We start from the raw sequence: 17,695 nt of genomic DNA, 5'->3' as shown, positions 1-17,695 counted from the left end.
TATTTTTTTTTTTGCAGAACCGGGGATTGAACTCAGGCCCTTGTGCTTGCCAGGGAAGCACTTATTCCACTGAGCCATCTCCCTACCCCTCAAACATACATTTTAAGACACATATTACAAACCAAAGTTGAAGCAAGATATGAAAATAATAAGAAATGAGATTGAAGCAGCATTCCAACCAAGAAAAGCCAGAAACAGATGGATTCACTGCTGATTTTTGCCAGACCTTTACAGAACATCAATGCTTTTCAAACTATCCCATGAAATAGCAAGAATGCTTTCAAGGATGCTATCATCCTGATAGTAAAATAAGGATGTAACACAAAATGAAAACTATAGAAACACAGATGCAAAAAAAATTCTTTAATAAAATACTTGCAAACCAAATTCAACAACAGATTAAAAACATTACACATTATGATCAAGTTGGTCACTACAGGGTTATAAAATAGTTCAATATATGTAAACCACAGAATGTAACATATCACAAAAATAGAATAAAGGACCAAAAAATCACATGACCATCTGAATTGATACAAAGAAATCTTTGAAAAATTTCAACATCTTTTCCTGATAAAAGACTCAAAGCAACTAGGCACTGAAGAACTGTATCTTGAAATAATAAAGATTATAAACAATAAAACCATAACCACCAGTCCTAGCCCAGGCCTGAATCATGGAAAAAAAAAAAAAAAAAAAAAAGTAAAGCCATGTTAATACGATGAGCTGTAAAAGACTCAAGTCAACAATTTCTGACATTGGCAGTCCTGCGGATAACCCACTACTATTGTGGACTACTGAACTATATTGGATTTTTCTACTGAATTCACACACCTACAATATTAAAATGGCAATGGAATATCCATCTCTGACAACATGAAACGAAAAAAGGTGATATGTATGGAGGACCATTTTGTATCTGTATATACAAAATAGTTAAGATAAATATACAGCTACTTTTTCTTAATTCAATGAGAAGAAAGATTTGTACTAATAGTGTTTGGGCAGCATATCCCGTCTATATCTTAACCACTATGAAGACAACAATATGCAATGTATTAATTACTGAAACTGTCCTACTAATTGGTTTTGAAAATGTACCATTTCTATTTGTTTCTCAATAAAATTAAAAAAAAAAAAAAACAACATCATATTGAACAGGGAAAAATGGAAAGGATTTCCTCTGTAATCAGGAACAAGACCAGGATGTCTGCTCCCACCACTCCTATTCAATATAGTACCTGAACTTTTAGCCAAGTGAATTAGGCAAGAGAAAGAAAATGGATATAAATAGGAAAAGAAGTCAAATTATCCTTATTTACAGAAGATATGATGCTATTCTTAGAAAACCCATCAGATTCTATCAGAAGAGTTATAATGTGACAAAGTCAGCAAAGTAACAAGATACAAAATCATTACTAAGAAATCACTAGCTTTTTAATACACAAATGATGCACTACTTGAGAACAAAATCAGGAAATAATTCTAGTCACAATAGCTTAAAAAAAAACAAACACCAAAACCCTAGGGATTAATCTAACCAAGGAGAATAAAGGTTTCTATAATAAAAATGAAAATACTGAAGAAAGAAATTGAAGAAGACATTAGAAGATTAAACAGTCTTCCTATGTTCATGGATCAGCAGAATGTTGGTAAAATAGTTATATTACCCAAAGAAATTTACAGATTCAATGCAGTCCCCATTAGAACACCAATAATATCTTCACAGAACTGGAAAAACAATCCTAAAATTCATACAACTGCACAAAAAAAACCCCAGAATTGCAAAGGCAATCCTAAGTAAAAGGAGCAATGAGGAAGATATGACAATACCTAAGTTCTAAGACATAGTAACAAAAATAGCACAGTACTGGCACAAAACCAGACATGTAATCCAATGGATTAAAGTAAAGTACACAGAAACAAATTTACACAATGTAGCTACCTGACTCTAGACAAAGGAGCAAAAAGCATACACAAGAGAAAAGACAGCCTCTAACAAATAGTGCTCAAAAAAAAAAAAAAAAAAAAAAAAAAAAAACAGGCTATCAATATGTAGAATATTAAAATTAGACCTCTATCTCTCACCTTGTACAAAAATCAACTATGGATTGTAGATATAGATATACTCCCTGAAACTTTGAAATTGCTAAAAGCAAACAAAAGGGAAGCACTTTGAAGTCACAGGCACAGGTAAAGACTTGCTTGTTAGGTGTCTAGTAGCACAGGAAACGACAGCAAGATCAACTAATGGGACTGCATTAACTTAAAAGGTATGCACAGCAAGAGAAACAATTAACTGAGGGAAAGGAGAAAATCTCTGCCAGCTACTCTTCCCACAGACAATATCTAGAATATAAAGGGGGTGGGGAGATAGTTCAGCAGTATAAGCACCTTCCTGGCAAGTGCAAGGACCTGGGTTCAGTGCCCGGTACCACATGCCATGCTGGCCCTGGGCACTGAGCCAGCCACTGAAACTGTGCATGGTGACCCACGTCTGTAATCCTAGTGCTGGGGAGGCTGAGATAGGAGGATTATTAGGAATCTGAGCTGCATAGCAAGACCCTGTACCAAATAAATAAATAAAAAATATCTAGAATATAAAAAGAACTGAGAAAACACCAAGGGGTGGGGGAATAGCTCAATCAATAAATTAGCTAATGAACTGAACAAGGAACAAATGGTCAATAAGTATATATATAAAAAAATGTTCAACATCTTTTAACTATTAGGGAAATGCAAATCAACTACAGTGAGATTTCACCTAATGCCAATGGAAATGACTATCGTCAAGAATACAGATAGCAGTAAGTGGTAAGAAGGATATGGAGGAGGAAGAGTAGGCTACAGGGAACAAAGGTTAGGGGTGAGGAAGAGGAGAAGGGGAAATAAGAAGGAAAATATGCCCTGTACAAGATCCTAATAACCTCAATTAATGTAAATACTATAAACCATAACGTGAGTTAAGGTACATAATACCAACAAAAATGAAAAGTGGACTAGGGGAGGGCCAGTAAGATAGCTCAATGGACTAAGCACCTGCTTAGGCAAACGCAGAAACTGAGTTCGACCCCAGCACCACATGTCACACCTGCCCTGGCCCTGTGTGCGCTGAGCTGGTACTGAGACCCAGCACAGTGGTAAATGCCTGTAATTCCAGCTCTGGGGAGGCTGAAAACAGGAGGATCACTACAAGTCTGAGCTGTGGACCAGACACATAAATAGGAAAATAAATAAATAAATAAATAAATAAATAAATGGTTTTTTTTAAAAGGAAAGAAAAATGGACTAGGGGAACTAGGAGATGAGGGGCAGGGCAAAGGAAGAGAATTTAAAAAAGAGAAAGAAATATGCTGAAATAGGTACAGGTAACCATTCCCTAAGACAACTGTAAACTACATGAACTCCTATCATGCAAAAATAAAATTGAAAATTTTAAAAAAGGCAGAATTCTACATCTCACAGAAGCTATACTAAATTAGAATCATTATTTTAACAAGAACTCCAGGTGATTAATGTGTACATTAGTGTTTGAGAGTTAATACTATAAATTACTATGTTTAACTTTTAGACACTGCTATAAATTACAGTGTTTAAATCTGGCAGAATTCAAGAATAGAGTGCAAAAGGATTTAAAAAAAAATATTTGCCAGTAGGTTAACTATTGTTCTTGGTAAGAGAAAAGACTGAAGTAAGTTGATTAGATTGTTTTATCTCTATAACCGATAAAACTGCTGAAGGTTTAAAAAAATTACTTTAAAATTTTGAGTCTCTTAGTAGAAGATATGTCTTAAGTTTTACTTTCCTTGAGAATGTCATGAACATTCTTAAAAATGTGCCCATTATCCACCAGCACAATTCTAGATTAGTGTACCTTGATTTAGCAGACTATCTGAGATTACTTTACATGATGCACTTGTGGGTAAAGGAGCCAACAGGGCCTGATGATAAATAAATTAACATAGTGAAGAATAAAAAAAGATAACAATAATCTTTCTCAGACTTGAAAGAACTGAATGTGAGTAGTCATGTCTAGTCTCATCCTTACAAGTTCAGCATTATACCAAAATAAGAGAAAAAGACATGCAAAGAAAACTGCAAACCAATATTCTTTATGAATATTGATACAAGTTTTTCACAAAATACTAGCAAACTGACTTCAACAGCATATTAAAAGGATGACATACCATTATACCAAAAATGCAAAAGTGGTTCAACATATGAAAATCAATCTATGAAATTATTATCTTAAGATAAGGCAGCATAAAACCTACATAAAGTATTCCCCAATAAATACAGACAAAAGAACAGTTTCAAAATGTAAAGGTTCAATAGACTAGGAATAGAAGGAAACTATATATAATAAGAACAGTCCACAATTGATGGCACATTCTGCACAGAGAAATACTGAAACTTTTTCCTTGGAGATCAGATCTTTCTCCACCACTAGTCAGCACAGTACTGGAAGGGCTAGCTCAGCAACCAGAGAAAAGCGGGGGTGGGTGCAGAGGGAGGCAGGGAAGCAGGGAGGAAGGGAAAGGCCAAGCAGGGAGATTGGAGGAAGCAAAATTACTTTCTTTACAAATGTGTTCTTATATACACAAAACCTTAAAGAATACACATACGACACTTGAAAGTAATAAAGTTGCAGAATACACAACCAGAACTCAAAAATCAGCTGTTTTTTTTTTTTTTTAAATAAACTCAGTGACCAATCTGAACAAGAATTTAAGAAAACAATTTCATTTACTGACAAAACATTCAGGAATAAGTTTAAGCAAGGTGAAAAAACCTTCACCCTACTAACTTGTAAAAGAAATCAAAGATAGAAACAAATGGAAAGAAAGATCCTCTGTATCTGTGGATTGCAAGATAGTATCAGAATGCCCCTATTACTTGCTCTGGCTAAGATATAGGTCTCCCCTAAACTCTCATACACTCAGAAGTGGAAGTCATGTGGACTATGGGATAGTACACTCACCAGTGGATTCACCTACTGAAGAGTATTGTAGCTGAATGTGCTGCAGAAGGTGGGGCCGGGCGAGTAGCAAGATGCTGGGGGCTAGCCTACGCTGGCCTACGCCCTCCCCAGCTTCTCCCTCCTGTGATTCCTGGCCACTGAGAGTGAGAAGCTCTCCTCCTTTATGCCCTTCTACCATGAGCTTTCTGCCTTGGATCCAGCCAGCTAAAGCCATGAGCGTGCTCTCCTTCGAGTTGTGAGTGCTAGGTACCCATTTTGACAAGGTTCCTAGAAAGTTACTAAGCTACTACTCAGAGTGATTTATAGGTTTGCTGCAATTCTTATCATAATTCCAACTATAGTAGCATCCTAAATTATCATGAAATGTCAAAGAGCCTTGAACAGCAATAACGACACTGAACAAAGTTGAAAGACAACACTACCTCACTTTAAAACACTGTACCAAGCAATGTTACTTAAGATGATAAAGTACTGGACTAAATACAAACATAAACACCAATGAAATAGAATTGAGAGCCCAGAAATAAAACACTTGCATACATGGTCAAAAGATTTTCAACAGAAGTACCACGGTGCCACAATAAGAGAAAACCTGCTTCTGTCAGAAATGGTGCTGGGAAAGCTGGATATCCATATGTGAACAAGAAACAACAAACATATGAAGCAGAACTTTACCTTATACTACTGACAAAAACTCACTAAAAATGGATTAAAGACTTAACTATAAAAACCTACCTACATTGAACTCCTATAAGCAAATACAGGGGGAAGCTTCAGGACAGTGGGTTTGGCAGTGGTTTCCTAGAAACAACACCAAAAACACAAGAAAAGAAAGAGACAGATACTGTAGGACTATGTCAAACAATTTTTATGCATCAAAGGAAAAAAAGAGACAATAACAAGGCACCTAAGAAATAATAATTGCAAATAATATGTCTAACACAAGGATAATACACAGAATATATAAGGAACTTGTGTAACTCAACAATAAGAAGTAACCCAGGGTCAGGCATAGTGGTGCACACCTATAATCTCAGCACTTAGAAGGCTGAGGCTGGAGCATCACCATGGATTTGAGGCCAGCCTGGACTACATAGTGAGTTTGAGGCCAGTCTGAACTAGGTAGTTAAACCTTGTCTCAAAAACAACCAAAAAACCAAGAAATCCTAACTTAAAAATGGGAAAGTGACTAATACAGACATTCTCAAAAAAAAATATAAAGGGTACCTGAAATACACTCATTAGCACTGATAATTAGGAAATGCCTAATAATAACAAATAACAGAGATAGTACATCCTATCAGGCTGGCCACTATCAACAGCACAGAAAATAACGAGTATTAAAGAGAATATGGACAAGTTGGAGCTCTTGAGCACTGCTGGGGGGAATATCAAGTGGCATACCTATTAAGTAAAGCAATATGAAGATTCCTGAAAAAATTTAAAATACAATTATAATGTTCCAGCAAGCTTCCAGCAGGATTCAAAGCAGGATGTCAAAGAGATATGCATTTTTTTACTGCAGCTTTATTTATAATAGACCAAAGGAACCCAATGTCCACTGGCAAATGAATGGACAGATAAAATGTGGTACATACATATAATGAGCTATTATGCAACTTTAAAAAATAAGGAAATCTTGTCATCTTGAGGATGTTATGATAAATGTTAAAAAAAAGTTGTAAAAGGACAAATATGATACAATTTCACTCATCTGAAGTACTTACAACAATCAAATCACAGAAACAGAAAGTGAAAATGTGATTATCCAGGGCTGCAGGAGCAAAGAGAATAATAAATCTTTAGTGGGTATAAACTTTTAGTGTTTTTTTTTTTTTTCTTTTCTTTTCTTTTTTGCAGACCAGGGATTGAACTCAGGACCCTGAGATTGTCATGCAAGCGCTTATTCTACTGAGTGATCTCCCCAACTTTTAGTGTTTTAAGATGAAAAATTCCAGAAATGTGTTGCCAATAATGTGAGTATATTTAACACTATTAAACCATATACTTAAAAATCATTAAGATGGTGATTTAATGTGTTTTTAAATAAAAAAATTAAGCAAAATAGTAAAAAGTATTGTATAAAAACTTTCTCATACAAAAACAGAAAACTATCAACAGAGCTGATGTGCATTATGTGTCATAAGAAGTACTTTTGTAAAAAACTGTGTAAGGTAAAAATTTGGATCTCATGAAGACCAACTCTAGAAAAAGAATAAATTAAGGCATGATTTTTAAAAACTTATTTTTTCTTTATTCATCTTCTGCATTAAAATATTTGAAGATAGTAACAGCAAGAATGTACTCAATCATGTATGCTTACATATGTATATGCTTATGTACAAGTGAAATAAATGATAACAATGATACAAGAGACAAGAGATAAAAAACAGGTATCTTTTGTTATTATTAGAAACTTGTTATTTCCATGAATCAATACAGTGTTACCTGAAACACAGATTAGTTTCAAACATATAGTACAAACTTAGGTAAACATTAAAAGGTAAAAAAAAAAAACCTCTTAGAAATATAAATGACATGAAAGTTGAATCACAAAATGCTGAGTTAAAACTCTCCCAAAAAGGGCCAGTGAGATATCTCAGTGGACTAAGTGCTTGCTTAGGCAAGCACAGGGACCAGGGTTCGATCCCAGCACCACACGCCACACTGGCCCACCCCCAGGTGTGCTGAGTCAGCCATTGAGTCTGGGCATGGTGGCACATGCCTGTAATCCCAGCACCGGTGAGGCTAAAACCAGGAGGATCACTATGAGTCCCAGCTGTGCACTGAGACCCTATATCAAATATATTAAAAAATAAACAACAAGCAAACACACACAGAAAGGCAGAAAAGGAGCAGAGAACAAAAATAGGGGATGGGGTGTCAAATATAAATAGTAACAAACATAATAGACTACTAATACATCTATAGGCTTTCAGAGTACAAACTACTAATACGTCTATAGTCTTTTCAAATGCCAATGCTGTAAAAACACACATTAAATGACAGATTGCCAAGTGGATCAAAAAATAAGAACAATCTGTTGTCTAAAGAAAGTTTCTTTAAGGATGAAGACATACAAATTTAAAATGAAGGGGTCAAAGGGCTTGCCATATAGCTCAATGGCTTAAAGTGCCTGCCTAGGAAGACTCAGGGGCCTGGGTTCCATCCCCACATGCTGTGATGGCCCCACCTCCAGGGCACACTGAGACAGAGACAGAGACTGAGACTGGGTGTGGTGGCATGTGCCTGTAATTCCAGCCCTTGGGAGGCTGAAAACAGAAGGATCACTACAAGTCCAATCTAATTAGTGAGATCCTGTAGACCCTGTACCAAATATAAATTAAATTAATAAATAAATGAAACGAAATGAAGGGATCAAAAAAACAAAATACTACGCTAACATTAATCCCCCTGAAAGTAACTATGATAATTTCACACAGCAGATTTTGGATCAAAGTACATCAGGGATAAAGACATCATTACATAATGATGAAGGAGCAACTTTTCCAAGAAGATAGGAAAATCCTCAATATATATGCACCTACTAACAAAGTACAGGTAAGGCAAAATGATAGAACTGAAAGGAGAAATAGCCAGGTCCATCATCTTAATTGGAAACTTTAGTCCCTGAATTTGAAACAGATCCAGGAAGCATAAAATTTCCGAAGAGCAAATAAATGTAACTGCCATATACTCTTCTTAATTCAGAACACACATTCTTCTCAAGCTCATATATAACAATCACAAAGAGAAACCACATTTGGGGGCATAAAACCACTGTAACAAATTCAAAGAACAGAAATTACAATGCAAGGCAACTAAAATAGAAACGGTGAAGGAGAGCTAAATACTTAGACATATAAATACACTTTTAAAAAACATCCAACACTTCTGAATAGCAAATGGACAAACTGGTCAAAAAGAAAAGCTTTTAAATCTTTTGAGATGTATGAAAATGAAAATACAACATAAAAAATTTGGCACATACAATGAATGAAAGCAGTTTTTGAGGGAAATTTATACCACTTAATGAATATGAATATAAATATGTCAAATACCATATACAATTTAAAAATCACTAAGCACGGTCTCTCATACCTATAATCCCACTGTTCTGGGAGGCTTAGACTAGACAATGACAAGTTCAAGCACAGGATGGGCAACTTAGTGACTTAGATCCCATCTCAAAATAATACAAAGGCTGAATATAGCTGAATGGTAGAACATCCCTTTGGTTTGGAAGGAAGAAAGAAGGAAGGAAGGGAGGAAAAAAAGAAGGTCTAAAATCAATAATCTAATTTCCAACTTTAAGAAAGCAGCAAAAGAAAAAAAAAATTAAATTCAAACTAAGTAAAAAGCAGAAAATTAGAATAGAATATGCAGGCATAAACAAGAAGATAAGCAACAAGCCCAAAAGCCAATTCTTTAAAATATCAATAAATAAGCCTTTTGTCAGATTAAGAAAAAGAAGATACAAATTACTAATATCAAATAAAAGAGGGAGGGAAGGCCAAATAGCTCAGTGGATTAAAGCATCTCCTTAGAGGAGAGGCAGGGAGTTCGATTTTAACCCAACCCAACACCCCCCCCCCCGCATGCTGAGAATTGACTGAGACTGGGTGTGGTGGCGCACACCTGTAATCCCAGGACTTGGGAGGCTACAAACAGGAGGATCACTACAAATCCAATCTACACAGTAAGACCCTGTACACTTTGTCCTAAATATAAGAAAACAAAAAACAAAAACAAATAAAAGAGGGATCATTACTATTGAGCCTACGGACATTGAAAGGATAATAAAGGAATACCTTGGCTCATGAACGCTTTTGTTCGTGAACAATTTCCCTTGCAAACAAAAGCATCTGGCAAAATTTTGTTTTTGTTTGCAAACTCTACATCTGGTGACAAACAACCACAACTACCTCTCCCACAAACATAAGCATGGTCTTCTTTTCCAAAAACAGGGAATAAATTAAATTCATGAACAGAGATACCTAAGTTCTGGGAACAACTTCAATTTTAGAAGTTTGAGAACACAGATTAAATGGACCAATCTTAAAAAAATGTATTTCCCAAAGGTTATAGACAGAATATACTGTCTGAATAGAGTGATGTCTATTAAGGAACTTGATTCAATAATTAATAACTTTGCAAAGCAGGAACCTCAGCTCCAGATGGTGTCTCTCTTTTTTTTTTTCCCAGATGGTGTCTTTTAAGGAAGAACGACTGTCTATAATCTCTTTCAGAAAATAGGAGGAAAGGGAATACCTCCATAATTTATTTATTGAGCTGGTATTATCCTAATCCCACAACAAGGCAAAGCTAGTATAAGAAAAAAATATGAATGCCTCTGTATTAATGATTTCATATTACTGGGACAAAATATCTGAGACCCATAACTTTAGAGTAAAAGAGGCTTATTTTCCCTCAGTTTCAGGGTTTCAGGCCACGGTTGGCTGGCTCCAAGGCAGAAATGGCATGGGGGAAGGGCATGAATCCAGAACGCTCTACATCCTCCAACCAGGCCCAAACTGCTTAGCACATCAGCTATGAACTTACCTACAAATAAGTATAGTGCCCCCAAGATCCAATCACCTTCTGCAAGTCCTACTTGTAAACACACACGGCCTTTGGAGGATGTTCTCAATCTGAGCTGTAATGTTCCACTCCTGGGTACAAAAAGACTCATGCACATCTCTTTATGCAAAATGTATTCAGTCAACCCCTAAGAGCTGCCAAAGTCTTAACAATTTCAGCATTTGCTGAACAGTACAAATCCAAAGTCTCCTGAGACTTTGCTATGAGGTGAAATCTTAGCTATGAGCCCCTATGAAAATCAAAAAGACAAGTAAACACTTCCAGCATACACTGGCACAGAGTGAACAATCACATTCTAAAAGGGAGGAAAATGAGGATACAAAGAAATCAGACCCAAGTAAAAGCTAAATCTCCCTCTCCAACACCTGAGGTAGGGCTGTGGTGAGAGGTAAGCTGCAAAGGGCTTGGGCAGACCTGACCCAAGGTCCCACTAGTTATAGACCAAAAGGGGGGGGGGGGGGAGTCAGTCAGTCAGTTGGTTGGTCGTTCGGTCTCTCTTCCTCCCTCCCTCCCTGCTTCCATCCCTCCCTTTAAGGCAGATTCATCTTCCTGAGGGCCCACTCCATTTTCAGATCTATTCCCAGAGTTTCATATATCATCCTCTCATGTGTATCATGCCTGGCCTTCCAGGACTTTTGATACTGGGTGGAATCCTCTATGACCCCATACTTCTTGCACTCTGCTTTTTTTTTCTTTTTTCTTTTTTTCCATACTAGGGATTGAACTCAGGAACTTGTGCTTGCCAGGTAGGCATTTTTTATACTGCTGAACTATATCCTTGGTCCCATCCTCTTGCACCCGCATGCCTATAAAATATGCACCCACTGGATGACATCAAGGTCTGCCACCAGCTTGACAGTAGCCAGGGTCCCTTGAACCATGGCTGCTTTAGCCTCTAAGTTCCTGGTGGGCTGAGCACAGTGAAATGAATCCCAAGGAACTAATTCTTCAGTTTTTCTATAGCAGGAGGTCCACGGACTCTCTTCTCCAATGCAAGGTTTTTCAGCTATAATGGGTAAGGTCTTGCTGATTCCTGAGATGCCACCAAACCATTTCTTCTACTGTCATAATGCAAAGTACTTGGCTTCCTTTTATTGCAAATCTTTTCATCAGCCATGTTTTCCTATTCTCCAACTCTGCAGGTGCTTTTTTTCTGGTGAGACTGCAAACTTCTTAAATCACTCACTTCTGTTCTTCTCTCCCGATTTTTAGTATAGGTTTATCTAAAAGCTGCCACCAGTACCATGCTGCAGCCTCAACATTGGCCTACCTTGAAATTTCTTCCACCAGGTTAATTAGTTCATTGCCCTTAATCTTAGTCTTCTGCCAAGTTTCAGGACATGCACAAAACATAAATGAACTTTTTTGCCAGAATGTAACACATACTGCCTCTGGTCCAGTTTCTGACAGGGCCCTCAGTCTCAAGAGTCTGGTCTTTATTGTACACATCCCATCTGCATTCTGGTCTTTGGCACTTTGGTCAGTAATGCACATCAGACACTAATCCCAGCACTCTAGGGCTTCTCTAGTCTGAATCTCCAAAGTTTTTCAAAATACTCTCATGACTCAGTTTCAAAGGCTTCTGAAACACATGATCAGGTCTAATGACAGCACCAATTCCACTCCTGGTAACAATGTTCTGTATTTTCATTTCACATAACCCTGAGAGAACATCTCAAACTTGCAACTTAAAAAAAGGAGTGGTTTATTTTTGTTCAACTATCAGTGGATTCAGTCCCTGCTTGTAAAATTGCTTGTACACATCACCAACAGTCTCTAATTCTCAGTCTCCTTTTGTTTTTTTCAGGACCACTAATGCAGGTTTTTACTCTTTATTCCTTGATACATTTTTATTGCTTAGCTTATTGTTTAGTGTAAGCCACACTCCTTAGTATTTTCTATTCAAGTAGTTATTCCAGCTCAGTGTCCACTGCTGCTACTTGATTTCTGTTCTTCTACTTCATACTGAAATACCACAAGACATCTTTGGTATTTTTCTATCTACATTCATGCCTTTGTTCATCTTACCCGGTCTCATAACTTAAACATACATCTTTATGTCAATACTTTTTCAGATACCTTTCTAAAATGTCCAGGCTCAATGTCTAGTAGACATATGAAACTCCAAGGCTCAAAGCCAATCTCCTATGATCCCCTCAAACTTTTCTGACACATTTTTGTTTAGGGACCTTTCTGAAGGAGAAGCTCCATCGTTCTATTGCTCAGATCAAAAAATGAGGACTCATTCTTGTTCCCTCTCCACAATCTGGTCCATCAGTAAATTCAGTGTGGCAGAATAAAGGCAGAACTTTAAGATTTCTTTACCTCCCACAACAATACTACTCTGACCCAATACACATTTATATTACATTTGGATTATTGAGGTAACTTCCTGCCCGGTTTCTCTGCTTGTATCTTTAACTCCCTACAATCTATTGTAAACATAGCAGCAGAAAGATACTTTGAGTGATTTAGATGCCACCCTCCTGTTCAAAATCCTATCATATTGATTTATCTTATTCAATGGAAAAGCCAGTTCTGCTTATCTGTTTTTAACACTCAACACCATTTAAATTTTTTTCTATACTTAGGCACATAAAAATAAACACAAAATGAAGATTCAGAAACTGAGAGAGAGAAACAAACTGATGTCTAAAGTTCATCTTCATATTAGTTCTGATTTGTGAGTAAATTTTAATTAGTCACACTATAAAATGACAGCACAGTATAGTCTTACAAGCCTTTGTCTATTTATTTAATATGATGTTCTTTCTGCACTCCCCACACTTTCTCTGATGAATTTTTAAAAACATAAATACTTTTACTGGTATAAGAAATTCCAAGCCAGGGGTGGTGGCTGAAGGAGTAGGATCACCACAAGTTGAGGCCAACCTGGGCCATACAGGGAGCGCAAGGCTAGACTGAAGTACACAGCAAGACACTGCCTCAAAAAAAAGGAAAGAGAAAAATTACAAAAGCTGGGAAGTACTGCCCAAAAGGATTTAACAAGCATGTATCCATATTAAAATCTTACCAAGCATAGAGAAATGAATTTATGTTGGCTCTTGTGCTAGATCCACATCTCTCTGTATCAATACTGGCTATGTAACACTAAAGTTCTAAGAGTCTCTGTTCTCGATTTCCTATCAAGATAGTACCCACTTCACAGAAGTATGAAAATTAAGCGACATGCACCTATAACATATGGACACTTAATAGCTGCCTATGACTTTAGTTAATGTAAAACCATGTAATGTAACAGGGCCAGGGAGATAGCTCAGTAGAAGAAGCACCTGCATGGCAAGCACAGGGTCCTGAGTTCAATCTCTGGTACTGCAAACAAAACAAAACAAACAAAAACCATGTAACAGTGAGAGAGAGAATAGAATGAAGGTCAGCAGAAGCAGACTACAATAAAGAATTTTATTCACTTACATTGTTTTAAACCTTTTATTATAGTGGTAACAGAAAGCTTTCTGGTTATTTGCATTACTGTTTTTAAATTTGCTGCAGACTATGTACCCTTTTCATGCCTTCATCAAAACACTATAGCAAAACACCATTTCCCACAAACATTCATTCATATTAACTGTCGTATTAGGCATAGTGCATGACAGGAACTCAGAGGACAGGTTTAGATTATGATCGTGTATTATGAAATAAACTGTGATTATTTGGAAAACAAACATATTTACTTGCCTTTCTTGAATTTATGTACAGGGAGTTTCTTAAGTTGATCTTTCCCAAGTCTATTTCTTCTAGCTCTGTGTCTGTCCTGGACAAATTTTGTGATCTAAAAATAAAAGGTATGAGACATTAAACATGCAAATAAAAAATAGCTATCAACAAGTATCTTAAGTTTTTAGATAGCTGCTGTAAACCAATTTAACTTACTTAAATCTTAATCACAATTAGGTTATTAAAACATTAAAAGTGATTACTTAACACATACCATCTTTTGAATTTTTATTTATTGACCTTGATTACCTTTCACTTACTGATATAACTGCTTATAAAATAATAGTAGATTATAGTTACCAAGATTCCAATGGGCCGAAAAGAGTAATAAGTTGAGATTTAAGTTACAAACTAATAAAATTTTCAAACACATCCAATTTATTATACTTTCAATTCTAGCAGCATAACAGAATTAAGGCATTCAACTATATATAAATGTTCATAAATTCTACTATAAATGTTCATAAATGTCAAATAAAATATACAAAACACTTAAAAGTATAAACAGCCAGAGTTGAGAGAATAAAAGGAAAATGTCCATAGACCCCAAAACAAAACCTCGAAACACCATGCATAAAAGAAAAAATAACAAAGTTGACTACATTACAGTTAAGAACTATCTCACACTCACAGGAGGACTGCAAGTTCGAGCTACCTGAGAAATGCAAAGCAAGTAGAAAGAATTTGCCTCAAAAGAGTGGGTGTGGGTAACTTACAGCTTAATATAAATATTCTGGTTTCAAAATCCAGTATTATCATTTTTTTTTTTTAAGGTGTAAGAACTTCTATCCTTAAAAGATACTGTCTGAGGAGCTGGGGAAATAGCTGAGTAGAATAAGCACTTCCCTGGCAAGTGCAAAGGCCTGAATTCAATCCCCGGTTCCGCAAAGAAAAACAAAATAACAAACAAACAACAACAACAAAATATATATATATATATATATATATATATATATATTCCACACAAATATATGAAATTATAAACAAAATCACAAATAGCTTTTATTTTAAAAAGACACTTAATATGTCAAACCACAGATTTATTGTTACATTGTACAGTCAATAAAGGAATTTATATCCAGCATAAAGAAGGCTCAAAACTCAATTTAAAAGGCAAACCTATTAAAGAACTAAAAGATAACTTTATCACAGCAGATAGACAAATGGCAAGCATGTAAAGAGATGCTAAACATCATTAGGCTAGAGGAAAGCACACATTCAAATCATAACTGCCTGCTACATACCTATTAGAATACCTACAAGTAAAAAACTGACTGTATCAAGTGTTCACATGAAAAGGAGAAGAAACTGGAACTTTCATGCTCTACTAAGCAAGACATTAAAATAATACACACACTTTGAAAATCACTTTGACAATTTATTACAAATTTAAAACACAATTTTTGCCACAACCATCCCACTCCTAGATTTCCCGTGGAAAAAAGTACTGCATATGTGCACACAACTTACACATAAACATCTACATCATCTTTATTTGTAATAGCTAAAACCTAGAAACAACACAGCAGAGTGGAGTGCCTCCTGGTTGCCCTCCCCTCCTCTGCCACCCTCGCCCTCATGCTGGTATGGATACTTGTTTTTATTTTTGTAGAGTTGGGAAATGAACCCAGGGCCTAACACTTGCTAAGCAAGTGTTCTGCCAACGAGCTACACCTCCAGACATTGGTCAATTGATTTTTTTATTTTATTTTTTCGGGGTGTGGTGTTTATTGGCAATCAAAATCAAGACCTTGTGCTTACCAGACAGGCACTGTGCCACTAAGCTACATCCCTGGCCTGGATACTTTTTAAAATTCACATTAATAAAAACTTAAGATGCTCAGAAAAAAAATACAAAGCTGTTTGCAATCAAAAGAGCATAGTATTTGGCATAAAAATTATGCATTATACTATGTGAACAAAATAGAGAACTTAGTAGTAAACCTAGGCATTTACAATTCACTGATATTCAACAGTGGTGCTGAGAACATACACTGGACAAAGAGCAGCCTTGTCAACAAAGAGATTTGGGAAAATTGGGCAACTATATGCAGAAAAATGAAGCTCAATCCCTTGCGCACCAGTTACAAAAACCTACTCAAAATGGATTTAAACACTTAAATGTAAGACCTGAAATTATGAAGCTACTTGAAGAAAACATAGACATAATTCTTCAGAAAACTGTAATATGCAAGTATTTTTTTGGACAAGACCCCAAATGCACTGGAAACAAAAGCAAAAATAGACAAATAGAAGCTAACAAATAATGGAAACAATCAACAGAATGTAGAGACAACCCAGGCATGCTGACCTATGCCTGTAGTCCAGCACTTGGGAGGCAGAGGCAGCATTTCTGTGAGTTACAGGCCAGTCTTGACTACATGGCAAGACCTCGTCTCTAAAAAGAAAAATAACAATCTATAGAACAGGAAAAAATATTTACAATGTATACATTTGACAAGGAATTCCAAAAACTTGTCAGAAAAATCCTGATTTTTAAAATAGGAAATATATCTAAATAGATGCTTTTCAAGAGACACACATGTGGCCAGTAAGTACAGGAAAAGTGCTGTGTATCACTAATCATCAAGAATGCCGATCTAAGCCATTCTGATGTATCTATCACCCTATCCCAGTCAGAATGGCCAATATCATAAAGTCTAAAAATAACAAGCACCTTGAAAATGTGAGGAGAGGGGAACCTTGCAAACTGTTGGCAGGAATGCAAATTAGTACAGCCATAGTGGAAAACAGTATGACAGTTCTTCAAAATGTTAAAAATTAAAATACTATATGATCTAGAAGCCCCTACCACTGGGTATACATCCAAAGGAAACAAAGTCAATATACTAAAGAGAAATGTGCATTCTCATGTTTACTGCAGCACTAGTTGTAGTGGTCAAGAAATGGAAACAATCTAAGCGTCCATCAACTGACAAGTGAATAAAGACAACGTGTATATGCCGGGTGGAATGCTGTTCAATCACAACAAAAGAATGAAATGGTGCATCTGTGAGAAGACTGGAAGCAGAGATGATTATGTTAAGTGGAATATGTCAAGCACACACAAAAAACAAGTACTGTGTAATCTCACTCACATGTAGAATCTAAAAAAGTTGTTTCCATGTAAATTGAGAGTAGAAGGGTGGTTACCCACCGATCAAGGACAGAGGGGGTTGGGAAGGAGTGGAGGAAGTTTGATTAGTGGTCTAAGTTACAGATACATGAGAGTAAGCTCTATGGTACTACTTCAGAGTGCAGTGACCAGAGGTAACAATTACATACTGTATACTTCAAATAGCTAGAGAGAGAATTTTGACAATTTTCACACAAAGAATAAATATTTCAGACTATAAATGCTTAACCTGATTCAAA

At 36.1% G+C, this 17,695-nt stretch overlaps 1 protein-coding gene across 2 annotated transcripts in view; it reads right to left on the bottom strand.

Moving 5' to 3' along the window:
• Positions 1 to 17,695, bottom strand: part of Rnf13 (ring finger protein 13) — a 170,918-nt gene that overhangs the window by 25,918 nt on the left and 127,305 nt on the right. For both annotated transcript variants that reach the window (XM_004643911.2, XM_023704085.1), the window contains exon 8: positions 14,282 to 14,375. In XM_004643911.2, coding sequence (XP_004643968.1) covers positions 14,282 to 14,375 — 94 coding nt within the window. The remainder of the gene's footprint in view (positions 1 to 14,281; positions 14,376 to 17,695) is intronic.

The sequence above is a fragment of the Octodon degus genome, unplaced genomic scaffold (assembly GCF_000260255.1).
Source record: "Octodon degus isolate 3935 unplaced genomic scaffold, OctDeg1.0 scaffold00186, whole genome shotgun sequence".
NCBI lineage: Eukaryota > Metazoa > Chordata > Mammalia > Rodentia > Octodontidae > Octodon > Octodon degus.
The sequence above is the reverse complement of the archived record's forward strand: the minus strand, read 5'-3'. Positions and strand labels throughout refer to the sequence as shown.